This window comes from Thunnus albacares, chromosome 1 (assembly GCF_914725855.1).
Source record: "Thunnus albacares chromosome 1, fThuAlb1.1, whole genome shotgun sequence".
In the NCBI taxonomy this organism is placed as follows: domain Eukaryota; kingdom Metazoa; phylum Chordata; class Actinopteri; order Scombriformes; family Scombridae; genus Thunnus; species Thunnus albacares.
The window spans coordinates 3070029-3096784 of record NC_058106.1 but is presented as its reverse complement, the minus strand read 5'-3'; the positions used below and the strand labels follow the sequence as shown (position 1 = coordinate 3096784).

At 38.3% G+C, this 26756-nt stretch overlaps 2 protein-coding genes across 5 annotated transcripts in view; both read left to right on the top strand.

The window, feature by feature from the left end:
- adamtsl3 (ADAMTS-like 3) overlaps positions 1-4312 on the top strand; it is a 297355-nt gene extending 293043 nt beyond the window's left edge. For both annotated transcript variants that reach the window (XM_044349913.1, XM_044349979.1), the window contains 2 exons: positions 370-584; positions 1630-4312. In XM_044349913.1, coding sequence (XP_044205848.1) covers positions 370-584; positions 1630-1748 — 334 coding nt within the window. In that variant the 3' untranslated portion in view covers positions 1749-4312. The remainder of the gene's footprint in view (positions 1-369; positions 585-1629) is intronic.
- A 9533-nt stretch (positions 4313-13845) lies between these two features.
- Positions 13846-26756, top strand: part of efl1 (elongation factor like GTPase 1) — a 124054-nt gene continuing 111143 nt past the window's right edge. Inside the window, exons 1-8 of one of the 3 annotated variants that reach the window (XM_044349710.1) lie at positions 13846-13906; positions 14413-14512; positions 15518-15585; positions 15695-15779; positions 16838-16971; positions 19597-19734; positions 19937-20157; positions 22450-22573. In XM_044349710.1, coding sequence (XP_044205645.1) covers positions 14422-14512; positions 15518-15585; positions 15695-15779; positions 16838-16971; positions 19597-19734; positions 19937-20157; positions 22450-22573 — 861 coding nt within the window. In that variant the 5' untranslated portion in view covers positions 13846-13906; positions 14413-14421. The other 2 variants (XM_044349630.1, XM_044349794.1) reach the window with 2 other exon arrangements.

Here is a 26756-nt window from a genome sequence, read left to right as displayed (position 1 = left end):
TACATTGTGTCTTTTTTTCTTTCCTTTTATTTATCCAGTAGGAATAATCTCAACATTTCCATAGAGCTCATTGCTTGGTAAAGTGGGCGGGCTGTTTAAACATTTTGATCTGTCCCATAGAGGGCTGATACAGACCTGTTTTACTAAATTATCTAGATTTAAAACACAAGTAAAACTCCAACCTAGTCTTTTTAAATCAGTCCATGCTCCAGATTTGAGGGGGTTCCAGGTATTACTCAGCACAGTTCTCTAGGTAACACAACAAACCTGCTTTGTGAAACAAGTCCCATGAGATCTCTGAAAAGTGCCAAAATGCCACAGCAATGAATTCAAAGCACTAACAACAAACCAAAAACCATTCTCTTTCAGGCCTGTGTCAGTACGCAACTGTTCCTCGGACCTGTGTGATGTCCAGTGGCATCCTGGTGCATGGCGGGCATGCACTGTAGTCTGCGGGAGTGGCTTTCAGTCCCGCAGGGTGGACTGTGTTCACCGTAGGAGTGGTAAGACTCTGGCTGACCAGCACTGTGCCTGGCTCCAACGCCCCTCCACCTGGCAGCACTGCAACACCACCACCTGTGGGAGTAAGTCTGTGTGTGTCAGTCATCAGTTCCAATGCCCCTTTACTCTGAGGTTCTGAAACTCTGAAATCTGACATTTTGTAATCAAGAAACTTTTTTATGGTTCAAGATATTATAAATAGTTGTGTTTTAAAGCAGTTGTTGACTTACAGAGACATCTCCTGGAAAGAAATGCTAAAATCTTACAGGCTGAAACATAATTAATTTAAATACTAATTTATTATTGGAAACTTTGCTTTCCTTTGCTTACCTTTTAATTTATGGCTACACAAAATACATTTTGCATTTTCAGATGATCTGTTGTGCACTAACAAAAGTGGTAAATGGAGTATTCAGAGCCTGTATTTAAGTAAAAGTAGCAATACTATGATATTAAAATACTCCATTACAAGTAAAAGACCTGCATTCAAAGTTTTAAAGTAAGGAGGAAAGACCTAATGTATTCAAGCAGCATTTTAATGTTGGAGCTAATTTTTATTGCTTTATATACTGTTGGGTTGTATCACATTTTATTAACTGATTATATGTTGTGTTTCTATAATGTTAATCTGCTGAGTAACTAGTAAATATAACTATCAAATAAATTTAGTGGAATGAAAAGCACAATATCTGCCTCTGAAATGTACTGGAGTACAAGTATAAAGTCTCATCAGTGGAAATACTGAGATAAAGAACAGTTACCTTATAAGGTGTACTCAAGTACAATACTTAAGTAAATGTACTTAATTACTCTCCACCACTGGCTGGTCCAGTAAGCATTTCATGTCATGGAGGCAGACAGAAAACCAAGATCCAGGTATCCAGGACAATCAGTAATACCAATAAGGCTCTTCATTAGGGAAAGGGCAAACCACAAAATCAGCTTTTAATTACTGTAGTACCAAATTACACAGGCCTTTCCAGGAAACTTTCTAATGAAGTACAGCTGCACATCAGTTTCTGTCTTGGAAATAACTGAGAAACTGTGGGATCTGTAAATTAAAGTGTCGACAAGTTTTTGTTTGTTTTTTTCTTTAGTGGTTACATGGAGTGTTTTGTTCCCATACAGGTGAATGCAAGGATGCAACCCAGTACTGCAGCGTGGTGAAGAGACTGAGGTTGTGCTATGTGGATATGTACAAACAGAGATGCTGTGGGTCGTGTTCACAGGATGCCGACTCCACCTAGTGGCAGTTAGCATGTAATTACACTAAATAGTGTTAAACAGGTTGACTACATGAGATGAATGACTGAGCAAAGATTGAAAGGACATCATCTGTGAGTGGATGCTTCAAGAACTGCACATATGTAAACTGGACAGGCTTCAGTCCAATTCCCTTATTCTTAAAAGGAAACTGAACGGAGGTCAAAAGGCTGAAAGGATGAGGGGGGCTATATTTTCTGATTTGGACCCAACCTCCTAATATGAAGACATATGAAGTGTTCACTATGTGGATCAATTGGAGTTTCGGACTTTCCTGCAAAAAGAGAACATTTTATTTCCAGAGACATTCAATAAAGGCAGCCCAGCCAAAAAGGAATATAATGATGATGTTTATAGTAGAATGTGTGCCACTGCTCTCCTGTTGTATTGGTTTGACCTTTATTAGATATGAGTTATCAGCCAGTCATGTCACTGATGTGAGGTCCATCATATCAGCAGCTAAAGTATAGAAAACCTGCAGTAATACTTTTCTTTCTTTAAACTTTTCTTTATTTATTTGTGTAATTTTTCAAAATTGTTCATTTTTTACAAAATGAGTCATCTTAAAGCATTAAAGGGAAATTCCAGTTTATTATAACTTGGGTCTGATTTTCATAGATTTGCCTATCATTTATACTTATACTATACTGAGATGTGGGAAAACACTAACATCAGTATAAAAAAGTCTGATGAGTCAAAAAACATGAGCAGTCAGATGATCAGACATGTTGTGCAGTTCAGCCATATTGTCCAAACCATTTTATTTGAAGCTGAAACTGAAAGTGAGTGAATTATCACTAGAAATGATGGCCAAGACTGCAAAAATAAGACCCAAATTGCAATAAACTGAAACAATCCTTTAATCTCTCCCTGACTTTCCCTAACATCAAATAGGTACAGTATGTCACCTTGCTTTAAAGAGCTGCTAACCCTAAGAAAATGTCTTTAGTGTGGGTTCCAGTGTCCCGTGTGTTTAAGTGTCCCATGATGCTGTTTTGAAGGCTTTTCCATCCTGATAAGTTTAAAAGTTTGGTAGACACACTGAATTCTTGTTCTTCTGCGGCATGAAAATGATCCAATTTAAATACATTGTTACAAAAACATCCCCACAAAACCATGTGTTGGTGACTTCAATATAAAATATTGTATTGGCCTTCAAAACCCTATATGTAAAACCAGCCCTTTTGCCAGATGGAATGTTGATGTCGGATGATTCAGCGAAACCCCTGATTGCGTTCAATGCTTCAATGCAACTTTTTGTAAATTATCTATTATATCTGTAAGGCTGCTGTTGGGAAAGATCTTGGTTAAGGCAAATAAACTATGTTTAATGTACGGTTAATGTTTAGGCGACTAAAATACTCGATTAAGGTTTGGGAAAGATCAGGGTTACATCTAAGTTATGGTTAGGTTAGAGATTCTCAATGGCTCACCCCACCCAAGTCCATCGAATAGGGAGCTAAAGGCAAAGACTAAAGGCACTCAAGATTCCACACACCATGCAACCCCATTTAGTCAAGAGAAGCCCCCAAACCACAAAAAAATGATAGGAGAATCCAGAAGACAGTGAGGCGTCCAAGCCAAACCTGGTTGGGGTTTGGGTATCCACACCAAGGGTTAGAGCAGACTGGTTGTCAAGACATTAAAAGATAAGGCATCCAAGATCCAAAGATGCAAAGATGTTTCAAGATGAAGATGATTAAGATTAGAATGAATGGTGGTCAAGGGGAGAGAATCACAGGTGGGATTAGCCACTGAGTCTAAAATGGTTTGGATTAGGGTAACCTGTTGGCTAGGGTTAGGGTTAGGGTCACAAACTTCAACATTCTGCATGAAAGTCAGTTGAGCTACATGCCTATCCACCAACCTGACCTCCACACCCTTACCTTCCGCCTTGCTTCCGTTAAAGGATTTAACGTTGGCACAAAGTGTGTGTTGTGGAGTCATCCATGACCATAATTCCTAGGGATAATGGAATGGTAAAACCCTTAATGTACACAGAATCAAGCAGTGGAAGTCCTGTGTTTAATTTATAATAACAACATCAGGTCGTGTATGTACAGCAAACAGAGTTTTGGATTGAGATCCTTTAAGACCATTCACTTGTGTGAAGGCACTGGGTTGTGATTGTAGTCATGTGTCACTGATGAGAAAAGAGCTGCTGCTGCTGGTGGAGCTTCAGTCGTGAAGGCATGAATTCATATCCACATGTTATTCATAAACACCACTTTAAGATTCTCAACCACACCATACAGAACATTTTGTAAAAGAATTTGATATTACAATTGAACTGACTCTGGAGTGAGCAGAGAGGCACCAGCAGAACACTGATTTTGACTGATGGGTCTATTCATGTTACCTTTGTGTTGGTTATCATACTGATGTGCTGCATTGTAAAATGTCTTGTATATACTGTGTTCTAAGTGCAATATCGTATATTGAGTGTATGTAGATGTGTGAAACTTTTATTTTCTTACTTATTCATGGTTAAGGTGTCTTTTTAACTCCTGTTTAAGATCTTAGAATATAAAGCACTCATATATGTTGATTGAGTGGTATGTTTGCTACCACTCACGTCTTTATTTGCATGTGTTTAAGTGCAGTCTGATGTTTTATAGCTCCATTGTGAAGTGCCACTCAGTAACATGCATTCTTCAGTGTTTCTCCCTGGCTACTGATGACTATACAGTATATCTGATGTGGCAACCCAGTATCACAGCAGTTCATGAAATTTAATCTATAGATTTTTGTACATTGACACGAATTTTCCACATTTTTTTGTGACACTCAGCACACCTTTCAAACTATTATATAACTATGTATTTCAATGGGAATATCTTTCGTGCCCACACAACTTTTTTTTATTTGGTGAGTCGGGACTCACTGAAGCTGTTTTTTTCTCTTTTTTTTCTAACTATATTTGCTACATTATTCAACATTTAATAACAAGATTTATCCTTGTTTTATTTCGTTATTTTATTTTTATCAGTTCGCATCGGTCTGGTGGGTGGACTAGAGAACCCACCGCCCGGAAGTATTTTCTTCACTGTCACTGTGTCAAGGTGTTCTTTTAATGATATCTTTAATATTTCTCAACACAAAAACACAAAAGTGCCCTTCATAACTCAATAATACGGTTAATGTCAAGGCCATCAGTTTTAATTATTTTTCCTTCGATTCTGAGAAATAAAGGTTTTTTGTCAGTTTTCGATTGCGGAATTGGCTACATTACCCATAAACCTCATAGACTGTTGTTATGGAGATGAAGGCAGTCCATGTTGCGTTGAGTTATAAAACTTTTATTTACTATTATTTCTGCTATTAACTTTTAATTACTGAATTTATTCCAAACTGATTAAGATTTTTGTGTGCAGCTGGTACGTTGAGTCCGCCCCCATTCACAGACACAGACACACACACACACACACACACACACACACACACACACACACACATACACACACACGTTGGATGTCTCACTGAAGGGCATTGCGTTGTGGGCAGATTTGGCATGTTGGACTCCTGTTTTGGCTAAAATATCTGAACTAAACCAACATCTTTACTTTTTCTCAACACATATCATCTAGATGCAGTGTAATTACTAGTTTGGCTGTACTAGATATTTGATGTATTCAGTAGATTTATCTTTTTATGACCATATTTACAACCCTACTTTACAAACTGAAGGAACTACAACTGTGGTGCTGATTTGAATCAAACTGCATGGCATGGCTGTAGGGAATTGCAGTCTTTAAAAAATATTAGTGTTTTTCCTAGAATTGGGAGTTGTAAATACTGAGTACACTGAGGAGTTGAAGGGGATGGTAAACACATTTGTGTAATCAGATTTTAAATATCTAATTGTTTAATGGGTGAAAATTAATTTTAACCATATTTTACCCCCAGTTGTTGACTGTTCACATGATAGCTGAGGTCAAGAGCTCTCTATAACAGGTGGTCCCATGTCTGTAGCCCCTTTTGTTGCTGAATTATAAGTCTTCAAACATGCACCGAGGTCAAGGTTCAATGGTCAGTATTTTGAAGCAGAAGCCATGTAGAATCTTCATACTGACATATGTTACTCTCCAGGCTGAGACCTTTCCAACGATGTATTTGGTTTAGCTCTACGACAAAATTTTAATTTTTTCATGTCATGGACACAAGCTATCCCAGGCCTAGTTTCAGAGAGCACTTTCAAGGCCCGGTATTAAGTATGAAGCTTTTTGTTTTTGTTTCTTTTTTGTTTTTTACAGTGGAAATAGTGACCAAAATGAGTCACCTTCAGAGATTACAACACTGCTGACAAGGGCATTACTACAGGCTTGGAGGAAGGCCTGAAGTGCTTGGGTTAGGGGTAGAGTTAGGGCTGAAAGACCAACCAGTTCTCGTCCATGCATAGGCTACTATTCATACAACAGTGGAAATTTTTTTGTATCTTTATGATTCTTGGTTTTCGGATTTTATGTCAGCATGACATAGCCCATTCAATCAGAACTGAATTGAATTGAAACACTGAGGAATAAAAATATACAAAATTAAGGTAATAATAATAATGAACTAAAAAAGATAATATTAAAAATTAAATTGAAATTTTAAAATCCATTTACAGAACGGAATAGTAATATTTTTGAAACTATAAAACTTGAAATGAAATATTGATTGTACAAAGGAAATATGGACTGTGCTATGGCCAAAAAAGGAAGTGTATGAAATATATGAAGGTGACAAGAGCAAAGATTAAATGTGACATGTGCATAAATAAATTATGTAACAAGGTTGAATGCAATGCACAATCTAGGCAAGACAAGGCAAAATTTATTTATATAGCACATTTTAACTCATTCAAATTCAAAGTGCTTTACATAAAACATTAAAAGCATTAAGACAGTGCAAAAGAAGCACACCATAAAAAGACATTTAAATGCAATTAAAATAGTTATTAAAGAATTAAGAGCACAGAAAATAAAAACTGGATAAAAAGAATAATTATTTGATTTAATAAAAGGCAACAGCAAACAGAAAGGTCTTCAGCAGTGATTTAAAAGAACTGAGAGTTGCAGCAGACCTGCAGTTTTCTGGGAGTTTGTTCCAGATATGTAGAGCATAAAAATTGAACGCTGAATCTTCATGTTTAGTTTTGACTCTGGACTCTGAATGGTTTAGAACTCTATTTTGGTCCTATGATATAGTTATGTACATTTGTGTGTTGTGTGCATAATTATGGTAACATTTTGTTGATTTCCATAATCTGAGCCAGTAGAAACATGTAGATGTTGAACAGAAGAGACTCCAGAATGGAGCCTTGGGGAACTCCATGGGTCATTTTTGTCTGCTTAGATGTGTAATTACCTATAGACACAAAATAGTCCCTGTCCATTAAATAGGATTCAAATCATTTGTGCCAGAAAGTCCCACCCAGTTTTTCAGTCGGTCCAGTGATATGTTGTGGTCAACCAAGTCGAATGCAGCACTGACATCCAGTAATACGTAATCGAGTAATTTTAAATCTAATTTGATGAAGTGCGATATCCCCATCTTCATCCCGTTTATATAGCAATGGTACAAGATTTGATATATACACACACTCACACACAAATACACACAATGTTGGGGTGCTTTATTAGTTGATGGACTGTTTGTTTTAAGAAAGATGATTTCATATTGAATATCCTCAGGCACATATTCTTGGAAATCAATTTTCCAATCCTGGAAAATTAAATGAGCAACTCCACATTTTACAATTACAAAATGCCTTTTGTTAACAGATAGTGGCATTTGGATTTGCAGCCAACCAGCAGCAATTTGAAATGGAATGAAGCCCACTGACTGCAAACAACCCAAAACAGTAGTCAAACACACCAAGTCTGCCCACAACACACTTCCTTAGCCTACCGCTATCAAAAACTGAGAAAAAAACAAAAAAAACAAAAACGTATTTTCCTCACTGTCACTGTGTCAAGGTGTTCTTTTAATGATATCTTAAACATTTCTCAACACAAAGACATGGAAGTGTCCTTGATAACTCAACAATACGGCAGGTTAAGGCAAAGGCCATCAGTTATTATTTCTCCTTCAATTCTGAGAAATAAAGGTTTTTTGTCAGTTTTCCATTGCGGAATTGGCTACATTACCCATGAGCTTCATAGACCGTTGCTATGGAGATGAAGACAGTCCATGTTGCGTTATGACAGAAAAAAAACATGAAACAAATATATGTTTGAAAGGTGTGCTGAGTGTAACGAAAAAAATAGAAAATTCGTGCCATGTACACAAATCCATAGATTAAATTTCATGACTGTTTCACGAACTGCCAGATACTGGGTTGGATATGGTGACATTGCAATGCTTGTGGACCTGCAGCTCGACTGAGGGAACATGAGGAAGTACAACAAATCATTAAAAGTGCTTTAGATAACAACGCAAAGGAATAAAGGCAGTTTGATCACTTGATGATGGACTGTATGACGTGTTTTTTTAGATTATGAAACCGCCATTATTTCATAGTATCACTTTCTTAAGAGATTTCACACATATAAGATATAAAGCACACTTGTGTTGCACATGGTGCATGCTGCTATTCTCTGAGGGACACCTTCTCTCTGTGAATGAATGCAACAAAAATGAAGGTAACTTTGTACAAAACACATTAATTAATTTACTTAAAAAATATTCAAACATTAAGGGGAAATTCCAGCATTTTTCAATCTCTTTATCTGAATGAGTGTACAATTTCATTGCTTTTTACTACATACCAGTGATGGAAGAAGTGCTCAGACCCTTTACTTAAGTAAAAGTAGAAATACCACAATGTAAAAACACTCCATTACAAGTAAAAGTCCTGCATTTAAATCTTACTTAAGTAAAAGTACATAAGTGTTACCAGGTAAATTTACTTGTAGTATTAAAAGTAAAAGTACTTGTTTGGCAGGAAATCGGGCTGTGACTATATTAAATTAAATTAAGTACATTATTAATAATTATGAATCAGTGCATAAGCAGAATTTTATTGTTATTATTTGATCCTCAGGACTTTATAAGAGTCACAAGATAAATCTGAGGCAGTGTGAGATCATTTGTGAAGGAAAGAAGAAAAACAAAGTTCTGATACATGCATTTGGACTAATTAGCTAGAATCTTTCTCTCATCTTTTTGTGTTTTTGTAAAATATTGATATTGTTTTATCTATTTGGGTTTATTTGTTTGAAATAAAGTTTAAATAGGCTAACAACTCACAGACATCTGAAACATGACAAGAGCACTGATTTTATGTGAAGTTTGGGTACCACTGGTTTAATCTTCAATAATGCGGCGTAATTTAGAAGCTTATCTTATTTCATGTCAGATTTTTAACTGAAAAGTAACCAAAACTGTCAGATAAATGTAGTGAAGTATAATATTTCCCTCTGAATTGTAGTTACAAAATGTAAATACTTAAGTAAAGTACAAGTTCCTCAAATTACCATCAAACTCAAAAGGTACAGAGCATGAGTAAATGTTATATTGATTCAATTACTGTACTTTTCGTACAGTAGGTGGTTGCGGACTGCCCGCTGCTTGTGGGTGCTGGCCGCCTGCTGTCCCCTTGGTCCATCTTGAAGCCCACTGCTACCACTATTATTATTAGTCATATTTCTACTGTTGTTTATTTTGACTCAATCCCATACACATTGTCCTGCTCCCAGAAATACTCAAGGAAACACCAAATATTTCCTCCTGTTTGAGTAACCTTTGCATTCCAAGCCGACACAGCCAGTCATTACTACTGCCCTCCACTCAGCCCTCAAACATCTTGAAAATAACAACACCTACATCAACATGCTGTTTGTTGATTTCAGCTCAGCATTCAACACAATCAACCTCATGAAACTGATTGGGCAAGCTCAGCACTCTGGGTTTGAGCACTACACTCAGCAAGTGGATATCGGACTTCCTCATAAACAGACCCCAGACTGTTTGGATTGGTGGTCATGCCTCCTCCACTCTACTGCTGAACACTGGAGCCCCCCAGGGCTGTGTGCTCTGTCCCCTCTTGTTCACCCTGTACACCCATGACTGCACCCCCCAACATGGAGATAACGCCATGCAATCCATGCATCTGCAAACGTGAAGTTTGCAGATGACACCACCATCATTGGTCAAATTACAAACAATGATGATGATGAGACCTCATATCAGGAGGAAATTAATAATCTTACAGGATGGTGCACAAAGAACAACCTACCTCTCATCGTCAACAAAACAGAGGAGCTGATCATTTAGGAAAATTTGGGTAAAGACATTTACCCCTGTCTATACGGAGTTGAGGTTGCGCAGTGGTGGCACTTTCTTGGCTCTTTATATAGCTGGCTTCCTCTCAAAGTAACCAATCACCTGCCGGAGCCAGAAGCTGGTGCACTAATCACCTCCTTGTTCCCACACACACCTATTTACATAGGCCTTCAAGATCAAGATGGCGCCGTGGTTGGCAGCTATGGTAATTTGCTCCCATGTTTCCTCCATTTTTGCTTAATTCTAACATTGGTCTTTCTTCTCCTCCATACATCAACTGAATTCTTTTTCCCTGGAGTACTTGAACTTTTTTGTCACTGGCAACAAAAATGCCAGCCAAAACACATGAAGACCCAGGGAAAGCACACTGGAGCGCTTGTGCACCTTTGGCAACGGGGATTACGCATGCTCTCCTGAGCATATTCTTTGCAAATCTGCATTCCCTCAACAACAAAGTTGACAAGCTAAGAATTCTCTGCAAATCCAGAAAGGATTTTTCCCTCTCTGCTGCTGTCTGTTTTACTGAGACCCGGCTGTGTGGCATGAGTCAGTGCACTGCAGCTGGATGGATTGCAGTTCCACAGAGCGATCTGCAATTCAGTGACAACCAGGAAACCAAAAGAGGTATGTTTTTACATCAACAATGGATGGTGCAACGATGTCAAGGTACTGTTAAAATACTGATCTCCTGAATTGGATTCAATTTTCATAAACTGTAAATTGGTTCACTCCCTGGGGGAATTCATTCTCATGGGAGTGTATATCCCAGCACACGTGTGCATGCATGCAGCACAAACACCACTCGCCTGAGAAATTACTGCAATAGAAAAAAAACTCTCTAGACTGCATGGTTATTATTTTAGGAGACTTTAACAAGGCCAACCTCAGCCATGAGCTCCCCGAATCCATACAGCATATTACCTGTCCCACCAGAGAACACTCGACCACTGCTACACAACTATTAAGAACTCATATCGCTCTGCTGCCTGTGCAGGGTTTCTCTGATCACTGTTTAATTCACCTAATCCCGACCTACAGGCAGAGGCTTAAATGTGCAAAGCCTGTGGTAAGAACTGTGAAAAGATGGACAAGGGAGGGCACTGAAAATCTACAGCCCTGGCTGGACTGCAATGACTGGGACAAAGAGACATCAATTGATCTGGACGAGCATGCAGATACTGTATCATCTTATGTCAGTTTTTGTTAGGACCACTGACAATAATAACCATACACCACATGACAAAAAGTTTTTGAATAGAACAATGCTGAAATTCTTTGAAAAACTTTTTTTTTATCTTGTTTTGTAAAGGGCTGCATCTTTGCATTGAAGATGCTATATAAATAAAGTTATTTCTCTTGACATCATCTGATGTCAAGATCCTCCTGCCATCAATGACAGCATAGTACTCACTCAAATAGGCTTTTCCACCCTTGTTGACAGCCTCTGCCACTTTTGGCCAGAGGTGAGCATGGTTATTTCTCCTTTGCAGAAATCCTCCTTGAACCTGATTATTTGTTCCTCTTCAGATTTTGGCATGTTTTGACAGTTCCCACATAAGGCCTTCTAGTGAACAGAATGATGACCTGTCTAGTTCGATCAGATGAGCTGCCCTTTTTATCCAAGCCCATGCACTATATCCACCACATTCTCCAACTCCTCTGTGGACAGGGCAGACAATCCTGCTCATGATGTTGATCACCTCATCTCAGACGTTTTCATCGTCCTTCTCTGTCAACACATTTAGTCTTTCTTCGTGTGGTGTGATCCAAACATGTCTGACCACCCATCAGTCACGCTGATCAGCAGGATTCCCGCCATACTGGAAGTATAAATAGGAGGAATGATTACATCAAGCAAAACCTGTATCAATGTTCATATTGGAACCTGATTATTGTTTTTAGACAGGTTGTAAATCAGGATATGGCGGCCTGTAATAGACATGGTGATTCAGCTGGACAAAGCCAAAAGCCTCCCCAGCATGGAAGAGTTGAAGGTCAGGAAAAATACTGTGCGAGGTGAATTGAGTCAGAAATGTTCCCCCTTCTTTACAAACAGACGTGAAACACATATTGAATCTTTCAGTGTGACTTGCACTTCCAGAGAATATCATTATCTCTGATATCCATCACCAATAAAGCTCCATAAATCCACTTAGAAATCAGAAAAAAAGACACTTGAGAACTTGCCAGAGAATAGTAGAAAAATAAATACTTTTCTTCAGTATCAAAGTAATCCAGTAGTTGCTTGTACATCAATGGGTACATTATAAAGAGGAACTGCTAATATCTAATTTGGCATACCTTTAATGATATCAATTTGCCAAAATGTAAAGAAATATCAGCTAAAAATGTGTCTGAAAAGAGAATAGTAGAACCTGACATTACGACTGCCCATTTGCCTTTATGGGGTCTCGCTCTCCTGGTGTTTGTTTTTCTGTCATCATATTCCCAAATAGGCCTATATGTTGGTGTTAGCATGTTTCCATCTATCAGATTAACAAAAATATTTTTATAAGTTGAGGGACAAGCAGAAAAAACTTGACTCGATCGATTGACTTTAAAATTCAAGAATGTCGCTCTGGGCAGGATTTAAATTACAAGAGGACCAGTGAGCTCACTGAAAAACAGTTGAGGAAAAATAAGACGAACCGTGAAATACAGAAAAGTGAAAATTTAATATGCTCAATATGTGCATAAATACATACACTGAAAAAGCTTGGATCAGCAGCTACTCTGGATTGCAACGTGTTTCAAGCTTGACAGTACAGTACTGAGTGCAGAGGCACCATTTAATGCCTGTATTTGTGCACATATTATGCATATTTAATTCTCTCACTTTTGGCATTTGGCTCCTTCCTCTTTTCTTAGTATTTTCACTGACCTGATTGGGAAGTCATTTTCCTTTTTTCCCCCTAGATCTTTGCATACAGATTATAACCAGTTCGTTCACAGCATGGTTCCCCTTTCTTTTTTATTCACACCAGACAGGACCCCAGGTGCAGGCTGTGCAAAGACAGATGCTCCTGAGACGGTTCATATAATAGCAGGGTGTAAGATGCAGGCAGGAACAGCATACATGGAACACCATAACCAAGTGGCTGGCATAGTGTACAGGAACATCTATGCTGAGTATGGGCTGGAAGGCCCAAGGTGGAAGACACCTCCTAAGGTGGCTGAGAATGACCAAGCTGAGAATATGTAACACTCACTGCAAGTCACGTTGAGAAACAGAAACCATGATAGTTACTCAAGACCGTCATAAGCAGTACCTGCTAAATGCTGTAAAATATTGTAATAGATAATAATGACTACTCAGATTGTGCCAGGAGAATACACAACAAGGTGGCCCCATTAACAGCAGCGCATTCTATTCGCAACATGGCGTTCATCTTTCATCTTTACCTCCTTTATTATGTTGAATATGAACAAGTATCAAACACCAACATCATGAGGTCTCCGGCTTTTTGTATGGTCATTTTGAATGAAATTCCCACAACTTTTCAAATATATGTTCTTCTTCTAGTAACCCAGCAACCACAGAGCGTCACATCCCTCAGCGTGATGCTGCATTTACAGCCCTATGTTAGTCAGTGAATACAGCGTTTTAGGCAGTGAATACATGCCACACGCACGTCATAAATTCCCAAGTAGATTTTGATGCTGAATGCTGGATTATTGTTACATTCTAGCAGCATTTATAGCCTAAATACTGAGGTAAGCGGCGTTTTCCTAAATTAATCATCAGTATCCTATTGTATTCTAAATGTAAAACTGAATGTGTGCGTAATTCATTGTTCATATTGCCCCTGAATGCAGCACCAATGTTATCAAATGGGCGTCGTTAACGTAGCTTGACAACTTCCGGGAAAACAACGTGAGTTGAGAATGTCCACATGTCTTTAAAATATGTGCTTATTCTCAGAATACGGTTGTATTTAGCTCATCACATCACTGTAGTACGTGATAGTGGTTTTGTCTGCAGAGTTTAGAAACTAGGTCGAGTCTTATTCTTCTTTCTGTGAGAAATTTAGGATTAGCCAGGCTAGCCACAGTGTTAGCAGGTATCAGCTGACAGTTCACTGACAAGTTAGTGTCAGTGCCTCGTCTCCTGTCTACGTTCACCATTTGTGTTCATTGTACGTAAAGTTAGTTCACAGAGTCCACGTTTTGAAACCATTCACTGTTCATACGGTATTGTCCAACTAGCACAACACTGCTAATGTTAGCTGTAGCCAGAAGGAAAACAAAGTGTACTGTAACATAACTTCATGTAACGTTACTGCAGACTCACGTGTTGTACTGTAACGTTACTGTATCAGCTTTTATCAGCGATGTTAAGCAGGTTACGCTAACTACCGGCTGACTTTATTGTTGTTGTAGGTGTTCGCCATGGGACACACCAGCCTGGATAAGATCATTGCACTGCAGAAGAACCCTGCCAACATCAGAAACTTGTGCATTCTAGCACACGTTGACCATGGTGAGTTGTCAGGCTAGAAAAATCAAGCCGAACTTCATTTCAAATTCAGTCAATTTGCTAGTATTGAGCACGTAGAATATGAGTCACACCGCATCATGAATCGTTATTATAGAGTACAGTTCAGCACACGTCATTCAACATATACTGGATTTACATACAATGTCAGTTTTAATAGCTTGAATTGTGAGTTCCCAAGTCATGCAGCTGCAACCACTGAGTGTTAATTAACTGTAACAGCTTTAAATCTATGGAAATGTAACATTATAGCTATTGATTGACACACACTGTATGACATAAAAGGAGATATTTCCTTAGATGAATTTGAAATGAATTTGAATTTAGAGAAACTATTTTATATATTGTTGGTTAATATGGATACAATTAATAACATTGTCAGTATCTCATATAAAGTATTCAAAATCAACACTTTCAACTCATTTTGTCATATTGAGTCCGATGTATTTTTCTCTATTTTGGTGGAACAAAATCTCATCATTTAGGAAAAAAAATCCACATAGTATTAGTCACTGTAGGGAATTCCTCCTACTTTGAGAGGGAACTAGAACTGTCTATTTATTTAGACATTGGGACTGTGTGATATCTCCTGTTGAGAATATTGCTTGTCATGTTAATTATTTATCTGTAGAGCTTATTTGGGGCAAACTGTGGCTTAACTTTGATGAATTTCATTATGAATTCATCTCAATTATATGACTAGATTCATCCTTTAATATATGAAACATTAAAGATATTAAAAAAATAGACATCACAAATTCCCAGAGCCCAAGGTAATGTCTTCAGCCTGCTTTTTTTGTTTGACCAAGTGTCCAAATATATTCAATTTAAAATGATATGAAACAGAGAAAAGTAACAAGTCTTTACATTTGAAGATTATTCAGGTTAATACTTGTTAGTAAATTAAATGGTTTTGATATCAGTGAAAATCTTTGAGTAAAACTGTATGCTGTAATATGATGTAATCCAGAACCACCTGGGTCTTTTCAGGTAAAACTACTCTGGCTGACTGCTTAGTTGCAAGTAATGGTATCATATCAAGTCGGCTTGCTGGGAAGGTAAGTGACTTTAATTTGCTACATAGGTCATTTTGACAGTCTTACTGATTTGATCATGTCATAGAGTAGTTTGTTATTTGTGCTCATGTGTAATGCTTTCATCTGTCAGCTGAGGTATCTGGACAGCAGGGAGGATGAACAGGTGAGAGGAATCACCATGAAGTCCAGTGCTATCTCTCTGCACTACAGCAATGGTAAGAGTGCTTTGGTTTAACCTCAAGGGAAGGCCACACTGGAATATTTTCATGTTGTTAGATGCTATCACTCCTATCATCATCTTATGATGCTCCAGCCCCAGTTTGTGCCTCTCATGTATTAGTGTTACATTGGAGTTGCAGAGCTACTGTATGCATCCATCTTTCTGAAAGCTGAATACTCTGATATAAAAACATTTACTGCTGTTCTGTTTCCAGAATCCTCAAAGACTTTTTGAACCATCTAGATAAAATAATATTCTGTCTGCTGTGCAATCAAAACAATTTCAACCAGTTTCCCAAATTACTACTCTATTTGCCTCTATTTAAGATGGTAGCTGGTGGCTACCTGGATAGCAAACTGAGTTGCAACTTGGAAAAGAGGTTAGAAATCTTTTTTTTTTTATCATGCAGCGGATGTAATATTTCTTTCTGAGTTGGTGTGTGTACTTTTTAAATGGCAGTTTTTTCAAAAATATAAATCCTCCACAATAGAAGACAGAGAAGCAGAGCCTGCTGTATTCAGTACTTATTGGTGCAGAAGGCAATAGCCATAATGGTACCACAGTAATATGAACAAGGTATAATATATTTCCAGTCAAGAACAAGGATGACATCATTCGCATTACAAAATAATCTACCTGGAATGTGTGTCTGCGCATATTTGATTGGCCAATGCAGTGCATCGCCAGATTGCATTGCAGCAAGAGCTGTATTGCATTACATTGTATTGTCTCTCATGAATTAGCACAGCTCGCTAATTATTTACATTTATATTCATTTGGCAGATGCTTTTGTCAAGCGACTGAAAATGAGGGTCAATCCACGCCATTTGTCATTATTTTTGTATATTTTGTAAGTTAACAGTAGAAACATTTCAACATAAAATGCATAATCGTCAATAAAGAAAATGATAATAATGGTGGCTTCATCTGAGCTGTAGTGCCACTGAACCAGTATTTGACTTTACCAATATGAAAAGTTGATGAATCCTCTGTAAAGCAGGTGTTTTGATGAAAAGACTCTGAACAGTGTTTGTATGCCTCTTGTCTCCTCAGGAGATCAGGAGTACTTACTAAATCTGATTGACTCTCCCGGTCACGTCGACTTCTCCTCGGAGGTCTCCACTGCTGTGCGGCTGTGTGACGGCGCCATTGTTATAGTTGACGCTGTGGAGGGAGTGTGTCCACAGGTAAATATCACTGTTGGCTCACTGTCTCCTTCTGTAAGCTCTTGGTCTATAAGGATGAGACATCTTATTTACTGTGGATCCACATTCTCTCCAGTGAACACACTAAATAAATAGAGAAATAGATGGGGCTGCACTCTGTAAGCATTTGGCCAAGGATTTGCTTTTGTTGTGTTGTTCTCTCTCAGCTTTAATTTGAATACAGGAACTTCAGATAAACAGAGTCCTGATTTCATGGGACCAAAATGTATTGGACAAATTTAAGTGAATATTAATAATAATTTGATCATGGAAGTTAATGCTTCACCTTTGGGACCAATATAATAAAATAATCTAATCTCAAAGGTCCATTTACTTGCTGCTGCTTTTTTTGTAACTTTTAACTACATCTCATGGGCTTCATCAATGTAGGAAACCTGCTCAGGTGTCAACATGCTTCTGTGGTCACATGATAACAACACAGTCTCTTATTACTAAATACTGGAGGACTTGTGTAATTGGAGGGTCACATTCCTGTTCAATAATCATGCATTTTTGATTCAGATGGGATGTCTTTCTCCCTATTTATCCCCTCAAAAAACAGATAAAAAACAGAGAAAGGAAAAAAAAAGGTGAGGAAGAGGGAGAGGGGAATAAGAGAGAATGCAAAACATGACATTTATATTTGTAGGGAACACACAGTAAAAGATCATTGAATACCAACAAAAATATTGTCCATTAAGCTGATTGGTTCATTTATATGAGAATGACTTTCAGTGGAATAGAGCACATTAACTTCTTTACAGGCATTCCACCTCTATAAAACATTACACGGGAAATAATCTTAAAGGACAAGAACAGAAAATTAATACAAGAAAGAGATATTTTCACAATGTAAATAAGTTAATAGAATAATAAGATAAAAAAACAACTAATTCATACAGAACAAAACATATAAAAATGAGGTAATATTTTATTTTAAAGGTCCTGTAAATTTCTGATAATTTAAAAAACCAACGTTGGTGAAACACATTTTTGCATGTTCAGATGACCTGACTTTGTTTTTAGAAAACTGTAGGAAACTGAGGGACCTGTAAAATAAAGTGCTACCATAAAGGAAAAGAAAAAGGGGCAATTAAAAATCAACATTTGTTTTAATGTCATTAAGATATTGCAATATTGTTATAGAAATAGTAAACAGAACTCCCCATGCACAGCCAGTATTTTCAATCAGGTGCTGGTCGGTCGCAGGAACATCTTAGGTGAAGATTAACCACTGAAATGACTTTACTGAGATTTTATTAAGAGCCAACAACGTGTTTCACATGTAGCTTCTTCAGGTTCGCTCAGCAAAATTACATGAGTAGTCACAGGTGTGATAAATACATCTGAGTCACATGACTAACTATCACCGTCCTCATTTTTTTCAACGTATCTCAGAGGTGAGCATTTTACAAAGAACATGACAATAATATTACACAAAATTACATTTTTCAAAAACATGGCATGGTTAATATTACAGAGTTAAAAGAATTGACCCTTTTTTATTTTAACGTCATTAAAAAAACAAACTCCTGTAAACAACTGACTGCATAGGATGAACTAAATTTCCTCAGAAGAACAGACTATTGGTCCTACATCACTAGATGGGAAGGGTGAGTGTCAGGGGACGTAGTGGTTCATCTCTCCCTAAGAGTCCAAATCACCTGTGGAGAGAGATACAAGTTAATATTTACATATGACAGAAAAGAACTCAAATCTTGTGTTTCATTAAGTCCATAATGTTCAGTAGTATTCAATTCATAAATCCAAAATTCCTCCCTTCTTAAGAGCAGGTTAATCAAATGACCCCCTCTTGGATTGGGTCGCACTCTTTCAATGCCGATAAATTTGAGGGAAGTAGCTGACTTGTGGTTTTTCTCTTTGTAATGTCTAGCAATGGTATAATCCATGTTTCCAATTTCTGATGGCAGCATAATGCTCAACAACTCTCAGTTTGACATGGCACTTTGTTTGGCCTGCATACATTAAGCCACATGGATATTTCAAGATGTAAATGACATGTGTAGAGAGACAAGTAATGCATTCTTTTATATCATATGTCTTTCCTGTATGAGGGTGATTAAATATCTTGATATCAAGTGTGTTTGAACAGTGTGCACATTTTACACATCTGTCATTTCCAAACACTTGAAAGCCAATTAGTTTGTGTAGGTTCTGTATACATAGAACTGACAACAGTATCTCTGACATTTCTGCCTCTCTTGAAGCAAAAACGAGGTCTAGAGGATGACAAATGATTCAAACTTGGGTCAGATTCTAGGATTTTCCAATGTCTGTTAATAATCTGTTTGACTGCATAGATGCTGTATGATATTCAGATACAAAAGTTATTCTGTTTTCAGTGTGTTTAGGGGCAAGATTTAATAATTCTTCCCTGTCAAATTCTTTGTTCTACAACTTAAATATCACTATACTGAAATGAGGAATCACATTTTTAGTAATCAGTCATGTAAAACCTCTGTTTTTATCCAAAGTTTCCTAACTGTATCATATTGATGCCCTAGTTGATGAAAATGCTGTGTACATGTTGCTGTGTAGAGATGTGAATAGTGATTCCGTTTTTTTGTATGTGTGTATCGTGTGCAGACTCAGGTTGTGCTGCGTCAGGCGTGGCTGGAGAACATCAGGCCTGTTCTGGTCATCAACAAGATAGACCGACTCATCGTTGAGTTGAAGCTCACCTCTCAGGAAGCTTACACACACCTGCAGAAGATCCTGGAACAGGTGAGGGTCCAGCTCTCATCTGACACAGTAATACTCAGCTGCAGCAGTGGGCTACAAAGAAACCTGCATTGAAATTATATTTGTTGTATTCAGGTGCCTTGAATCATTAAAACATGTAGTCATTAGCATCAGGGGTATAAAGGCTCATAGTAACTTAACAAAAATAGTGGGTTTATAGCAGTGTAACCGTCATTTCTTGCAGGTGAACGCAGTGACAGGAGCCTTGTTCACATCCAAAGTGCTGGAGGAGCGAGCAGAGAAAGAGAAGGAGGAGGAGAAAGAGAAAGAGAGCGAGACGTCGAGCGGAGATCAGGTTTATGACTGGAGCGCTGGGCTGGAGGAGGCTGACGACTCCCACCTCTACTTCTCTCCTGACCAAGGAAATGTGGTTTTTGCCAGCGCCATAGATGGATGGGGCTTCAGGTGAGTCTGTCACAAGTTTCAACACACATATCTGCAGCGCCTTTATGATCTTGTTGGTATGGGGCTATATTCACAAAACATCCTCAGGCTAAAAAGGAGCTTCTAACTGGCCCTAACTTTAGGACTCCTAAGCTTTTGGTTTGGGAGCAATTCAGTGTTAAGTATTTTAGCGCTAATAACTCCTCAGTTTGAGAGAAGTTAGAGGAAATCCAGATGACTCTTGAGTCAGTAAGAACTGCTCACGGTATTTAAAAGCATCTTCAGATGGTGGTCGAGTTAATAAGGATCCAATTGGCTAACTAACAAATCAAAATGGTCCAGTAACTGGAGATAATGGTTTGTTCAACTCTCCACTACTGGCACTCTGGAAACATACAGTTTGCAGGACTGATAACCTTATGTATGTCAGTCATCTGTTAGAATTATTCATCAAACCAAAAATGCTCCTCAGACCCCAATTTATTTGATATCTTTTAAATGTACATTAAATAGTCACCAACTGCAGTAAATAAAGAAAGCTGATTTCATGGCCATTGCTGGACTTCCTGGTGAAGTTGGTCCTATATGTAGAAATATTCCATCAGATGAAGATTTGCTTGATGAGCTATAAAAAAAAAGATATATCACAATATCATCAAGCAGATGGTGTTTGGTGCCAGATACGATCCACTTGATACCCTATCTAGCTGTTTTATTTCACATTGACTGACACAGACATCACCTGTCAACCAATCACATACAGTAGTGTGTAAGTTCATTCATGAAACAAATCAAGCAATCCGGCAGTACGATGCAGGGGGCTTCGGTGGTGTGGGTGAGTTGTTTGAGGTACTGGTGAGACAATGAAATATGATCCAGGAAATCAAGTTGGAGTTACAGATTAATGCATTTAAGGACCAATCAGAAGCCAAAACACTGCAGCGGTTTGTAAACCTCACAGACAGGATTTTACAACTCTGGAAAGTTTTCACCTTGGCAGCTGTTTTATCTTTCATTGTGATGATCATGAGGTAAACAGTCAAGTACGGCATCACGTTATAAAGTAATCTGCCAGGAATGTGCGGTTGCACGTGATTGGCCACTGTAGCGTAACACCAGGTTGCGTTCCGGCAAAAGTTGAGTCCAGTTCAACTTCTCGCTGTACAGCCGCTGCATTTTTTTGCTGAGCCCTATGCGGTCCCCACTCCCTCAGCATAAACACCCCCCCCCCTTTCAAATGAATGGGAGTGTTGCTGTTTTTCACCCATTGCCAGATTTGGTATGAATGCAGCTTGAGGCTCATTATACACTGAAATGATAGGGTCCTTAATTAGGCTCCTGCTTTTGCCTAATCTTGAGTCCTTGTTTTGTAGAAGGACCCTTGTCATAATGTTAATTCCTTTATTAATTCATTGCGCATATAAATTTGGGTTTAATGAGATTACCACAAACTGACACACAGCAAACCTGGGCTGGGCTAGTCTCTCAGAATGGGAAATTGCCAGTATATTTGGAGCTTGGGGACAGATAATTGGTTAATCTGTCCCTGGAACTGCAGCACAACTGTAGAATCAGTAACCTTGTCTGAACTCCATTTTACTGTACACTCATTCACTACTTGAGTAAATCTCCAAATGTCCACTAGATGGTGCTGTGAACCTGATGTAAGACATATGACACTATATGCCCCTCAACATGATACTTCAATCTTCATACAGCAGAACAAACACCAACCTGTTTGTTACCTTAAAAGACCCGATTCTGTTGTCCAGTTAAGATCTTTCAAAGTAAAGTACTTTCCCCTCACCTCTCTTTACCTGTAATTGACAACATTATCAGTCACTAGCATACCTTCAAACTCAGTGACATAAAATCTCCATGCTGCACTGGTAGTTTTGCATATGACAGCCAATGATGAGGACATGAAGACCTAGTTTTGAGGGTAGCTATGTCCTTGTGATCACTCTCTACTATAAATAAAACCAATTAAGTCCCAGTGGAGACAGCCGAGTCTTCTCTGCCTCTGAACCCAAGAATCAAATTTACTGTCTACAGGAAAGGAGGAGGAAGCTGAGATTCAGACTACAGAATGTTAACCCCGATCTGTTTCAAATCCCTCAGCGGTTAAAAAAATCTCCACTTTACTTTAAACTGCTAATAAGCCTAATTTAAAACGAAAAAAAAAACACTGAAGCATCGTCAGCAATAAAAATCCATGCTGTTTTGTTTTCAGCCTGCACAAACATTTGTATTTTTATATATATATTACATATATATATATATACTGTATGTATTTGCATTTGTGTTTTGTAGCATCCAGCAGTTTGCCCACATTTACAGCCAGAGGATGGGTATTAAAGCAGAGGTGCTGCTCAAAACCCTGTGGGGAGATTTCTACCTCAACGCAAAAGCAAAGAAGATCATGAAGGGCGCTCAGGTAATGTCACTGAGTAATCATATGTCTTTCTTAACATGTGTTTTTAACTCTGTCCTCTTTGTTGTCCTCTCCTACACTTTGTGTGACGTCATATTTAACTGCCAAAAAAAGACACTCTCTGAGCTTCACCATCTACTGTTACTACTACCAACTGTATAGTGAAAAAAGTTAAATTGATCTATTCCTTTTAAAAATCTTTTTAAGAAAAAAACAGTGGTTCAATCAGCTGAACACCTGTACATCCTAAAACATTGCACAGAAAGTCATCTCTAAGCCGTAGGGAGGGGATGTCACAGCTGTTAGCATAAACTATATTGTATGCTTTCCCTGGCCAGCATACATTAGTTTGAGTAATATCATCTATTCCACTAAGTGTAATTGTTTTTTTCTGCTCACTGTCTGAAACCTTAAAATGTACCTTAAAAACACAAAATAATACAATCTTCCTCTTACAAATGACAAGTTTAATTTATATGCAATTTAACACACTGTTGCTCATTTCAACACACTCAGGGGTTTTGCTGCTACAGCCTCATTTGGTCTGGTATTAGCATACCAATAGCATAATAGCGTACTTAAGATATATATTGCTGTGTAATTGACATTACACTGACTTTATGACTCTTCTCTAGTTATGGTCACTTTGAGAATGACATAGATTTCACACAATAGCTGATGTCCATATGTGACCGTAAACATGAACAACATAACTTGCTGTAGTTAAAGTAAATAGATAGATGATAGGTAGATGTAACAAGTACCTTTGAATCACTGAATATTTACTTAGAATAATCAACCCAGCTCTGCTGTGATTGGACAAGAACTTAACTATTGTGATGAAATAACTGTGCAAATGGAAATGCTGATCTGACCCTTATCTGTATTTATATATCTGTCTCTTCTTTCTGTGCAGTGAATGTAGAGTATGGTTATGTGAGATGCTAATGCATCTCCTTTACCCTCTCTAGTCCTGCCTGCACACTAACATACTGGCGCCCACTCAGTAGCACTAACATCTATTACTAGCCAACACCTAGTTTGCACATGAGAAGAGCTAATGCCTAATGTGAGACCTGAACCCAACCTTGTATTATATTTGAGACAAATACATATACTTGCTTTAGAGCAAGGTTTGTCACATAAGAATAATCTGGGCATGGCCATAATACATGTTGGACCAACAGAGTGAGAATTGGAAGTCCACCAGTACAAACACAATTAGCTCATAGTAAGCTGTTTCATTTAAAGGGGAACTACTGATTTTACACATCAAGATCAGTTTACTGGTCATGGAGAGTATAAGTGATGTCATCGGGGTTATCTCAACTAGGGGCTGGAGAAACAGAAGGTTTGTGTTCCAACCTGAAGTGGAGTTTGAAAGATGTGGATGTTTACCAGGCAGGGAGGGTCTAACCATAACGTGATAGTGGTTGCATTATGGGAAATGTAGGACTTACTGTTACTGTTGACCCATACAAGAGACTATAAGTCAGGATATTGTTGCCTCTGTTGCAATATCATGCATTACTGCCATTAATGCAATACCTACTATATTCTGCAGTCTGTGCCTTTCTTTCTCTTAACCAGCTGGACATTGCATGGCCTTCTTGACAGTATGTAACAAAACAGTCTGAACTTGATTTGAAATCTGATCCTAAACCTGGTCCTGTTTTGAGACCTGCTAGGCTTGGGCCACACACAGAACTTTACTCTATGTCAGTGCTGATGCTAACGTTAACAACGGGCAGGCTGCTAATGGGCAGACCATTCGAATCAAGTGGAAAAAAAATGAAAACTTAACATTTTCTCATCATTTCCACTGGTCCATTATTGTATAAACCCATGTCATATAATAACCAGCAACAGGCATTCAGAGGCCCCTCGACATCTCTGGTTGATGTGCTCCCTATAAAGACTGTGTGTTTATCAGGTCGGACTCACACTTGTGCCAGCAAACCTTTATCTGTTGCTCATTTCCCAGCTACTGAATGACAAATGTTTTAGTGTATTTCTGTCTGGCCAGCACTGTAGCTGTCAGGGGTGAGTGGAGGAAACAACAATGCCTGCTGAGCAGAGCGATGGAGAGGTTGACCTCTTATTCAAGCTCAGTCACCCATTCACTGGCATTCAGGGTCATCAATAAAATGGAGAGGCTTTTTACAGTGCACCACGCTCACAGGATGGTAATAGGCTGTGCAGGTTGACTGTGTGTGTGTGTGTGTGTGACTTATTGACAGAAAGTGGAAAAAAAAACTTCTTGTCTCTCTCTTTAGCTCTTACACTTTTAAGATTTGTTTCCCTGGCATTGACTCTTACTCAACTCTTCTATAGTCAGGTGCTTCTATCATTTTGGCTGCTTGTATTGTTGGTCATCAATCAATTAAGTGTTACTCAAAATTCTCCGTGGGTGGGGCCTTTATTCACCTTAACTGCAGGGAGAACCACTCCTAACAGGCTTTATTTCTGGGTTTCTCTGCTTTTATGAATATATCGTCATCTTTTTGTTTCCTGATCTTCTCTCGTTTTATTTTGCTGGCAGTGCTGTTCGCTGTAAATGCAAACTCAACACCTCCTCCATGTTTGTCTGTTGTACTGATAAATTCATGATACATTCCACAGCGCTGATTTCATCAGGACAGCAACAGAATCATGTCATACTCATCTCTCTGCTGCTCTTTGAACAGTTTCTCTTTTGAACAGATGTACTGTTAATTAACTAATGAATTCAAGTTCTTTCTCCTTTGTCATTTTTGTGATCAGTAAAAACTTTACTCTCAATGAAACTCAACACTTTCTGCATGTATGTTTCACATCGAAAGCCTTCCAGCTGCTTTCCTGGTGGACTTTTAATGTGAAAAATGTGCAGGAAGTGTGAAGTTTCATTGGCAGAGTAGCTGAACAGTGATTTAAAAAAACAGCAAAGTAGAGACTTATTTCTTTTTTTTTGTTAAAGAGGAATTCAGAGCAGCAGAGTGGTGTGTGTGTGTGTGACATGACTGTTGTTGTACTGATATTTATATATATAATGCTGAATTTACCATGTGAGCAGTAGCACTAATATGGATAAACTCTTATGGTATATGTAATTTTAGATTGCTATATTGGTATTATATCACATTCTTAAAAATATTTTTTCCACATGTTTGCAGACTGAGGGAATTACCCACAGTTCACAGCGTTGTGACGTTAAATCAGTCTTATGCTGCAATCCATTGCAAGTTGGAAGTTGATGGTTGGTTGGTAATCTTGACTTCCGGTTTAAATGTGTCCCAGTGCTTCTGCTCCGGAAAACACGGACGCCTGCAGCAAACTGATATTTGTATGGCAAGTCTCTGAACTTCACAGGGTGGCTAATCAAAAACTCAAGACACTCATCAGCCAGACATTTCTGTGTTCTCTGTTAAAGAGCGACTGATATTGACACTAAAATAAGAATAGCTGGTCTACCTTTAAAGGTCAGTCCACCTTAAGTGAGCCTGGTCAGGTTAGGCTGACAGATAGTTGCTAACTTCGAGGCTAACCCCCTTCGATAGACAAGGATTTTCTTGGTCCTGAGGAGCTGCAGCATTTATTACCTGACACACTGTAGTCTGTACTGTACATTTACTGCCAGACTGACAACTGACTGCTAAACTTTTCCTCTGCTCCGCTCGCATTCACCATCACTTTTCTTCCAGTCGCTCTCTGCACCCACTCAACCACACACGCTCATTTACACACTCACCACACCAACCATTCATCAACCATTTATTTTAGTTTTTGCTTAATGATACTGTTTTGACCAAAAATGAGCAATGACTGTCGTGCACATGATTATTTTATTGGTATATTACCTACTGTATCACTTTTACACTCTGTTTAATGTATAATGTGCTTTATGAGTGAGTGGATTTACTGTTGTTGTTTTTTTTTACTTTTGTTTAAGTAAACTCACTAAGATAAATTCCAATCAGTCATGTTTATATGGCAATAAAGTATTGAGTAAAAAGTCCCAAACCCACAATCATACACGTTTTAGTTTCGTCAAGGTAACGTATGTTGCAAAGCGCTGTCCCATTCCTATTTAAACCATTTTGAGCCCTCGCAGCCTCTCACACTCAATCACTTACCAGGTGACATCAGTTAAGTCCGTGAGGGTTCAGGGCTTAGGGTTTAGGAGGACATTTGGATTGGGCCACTGACA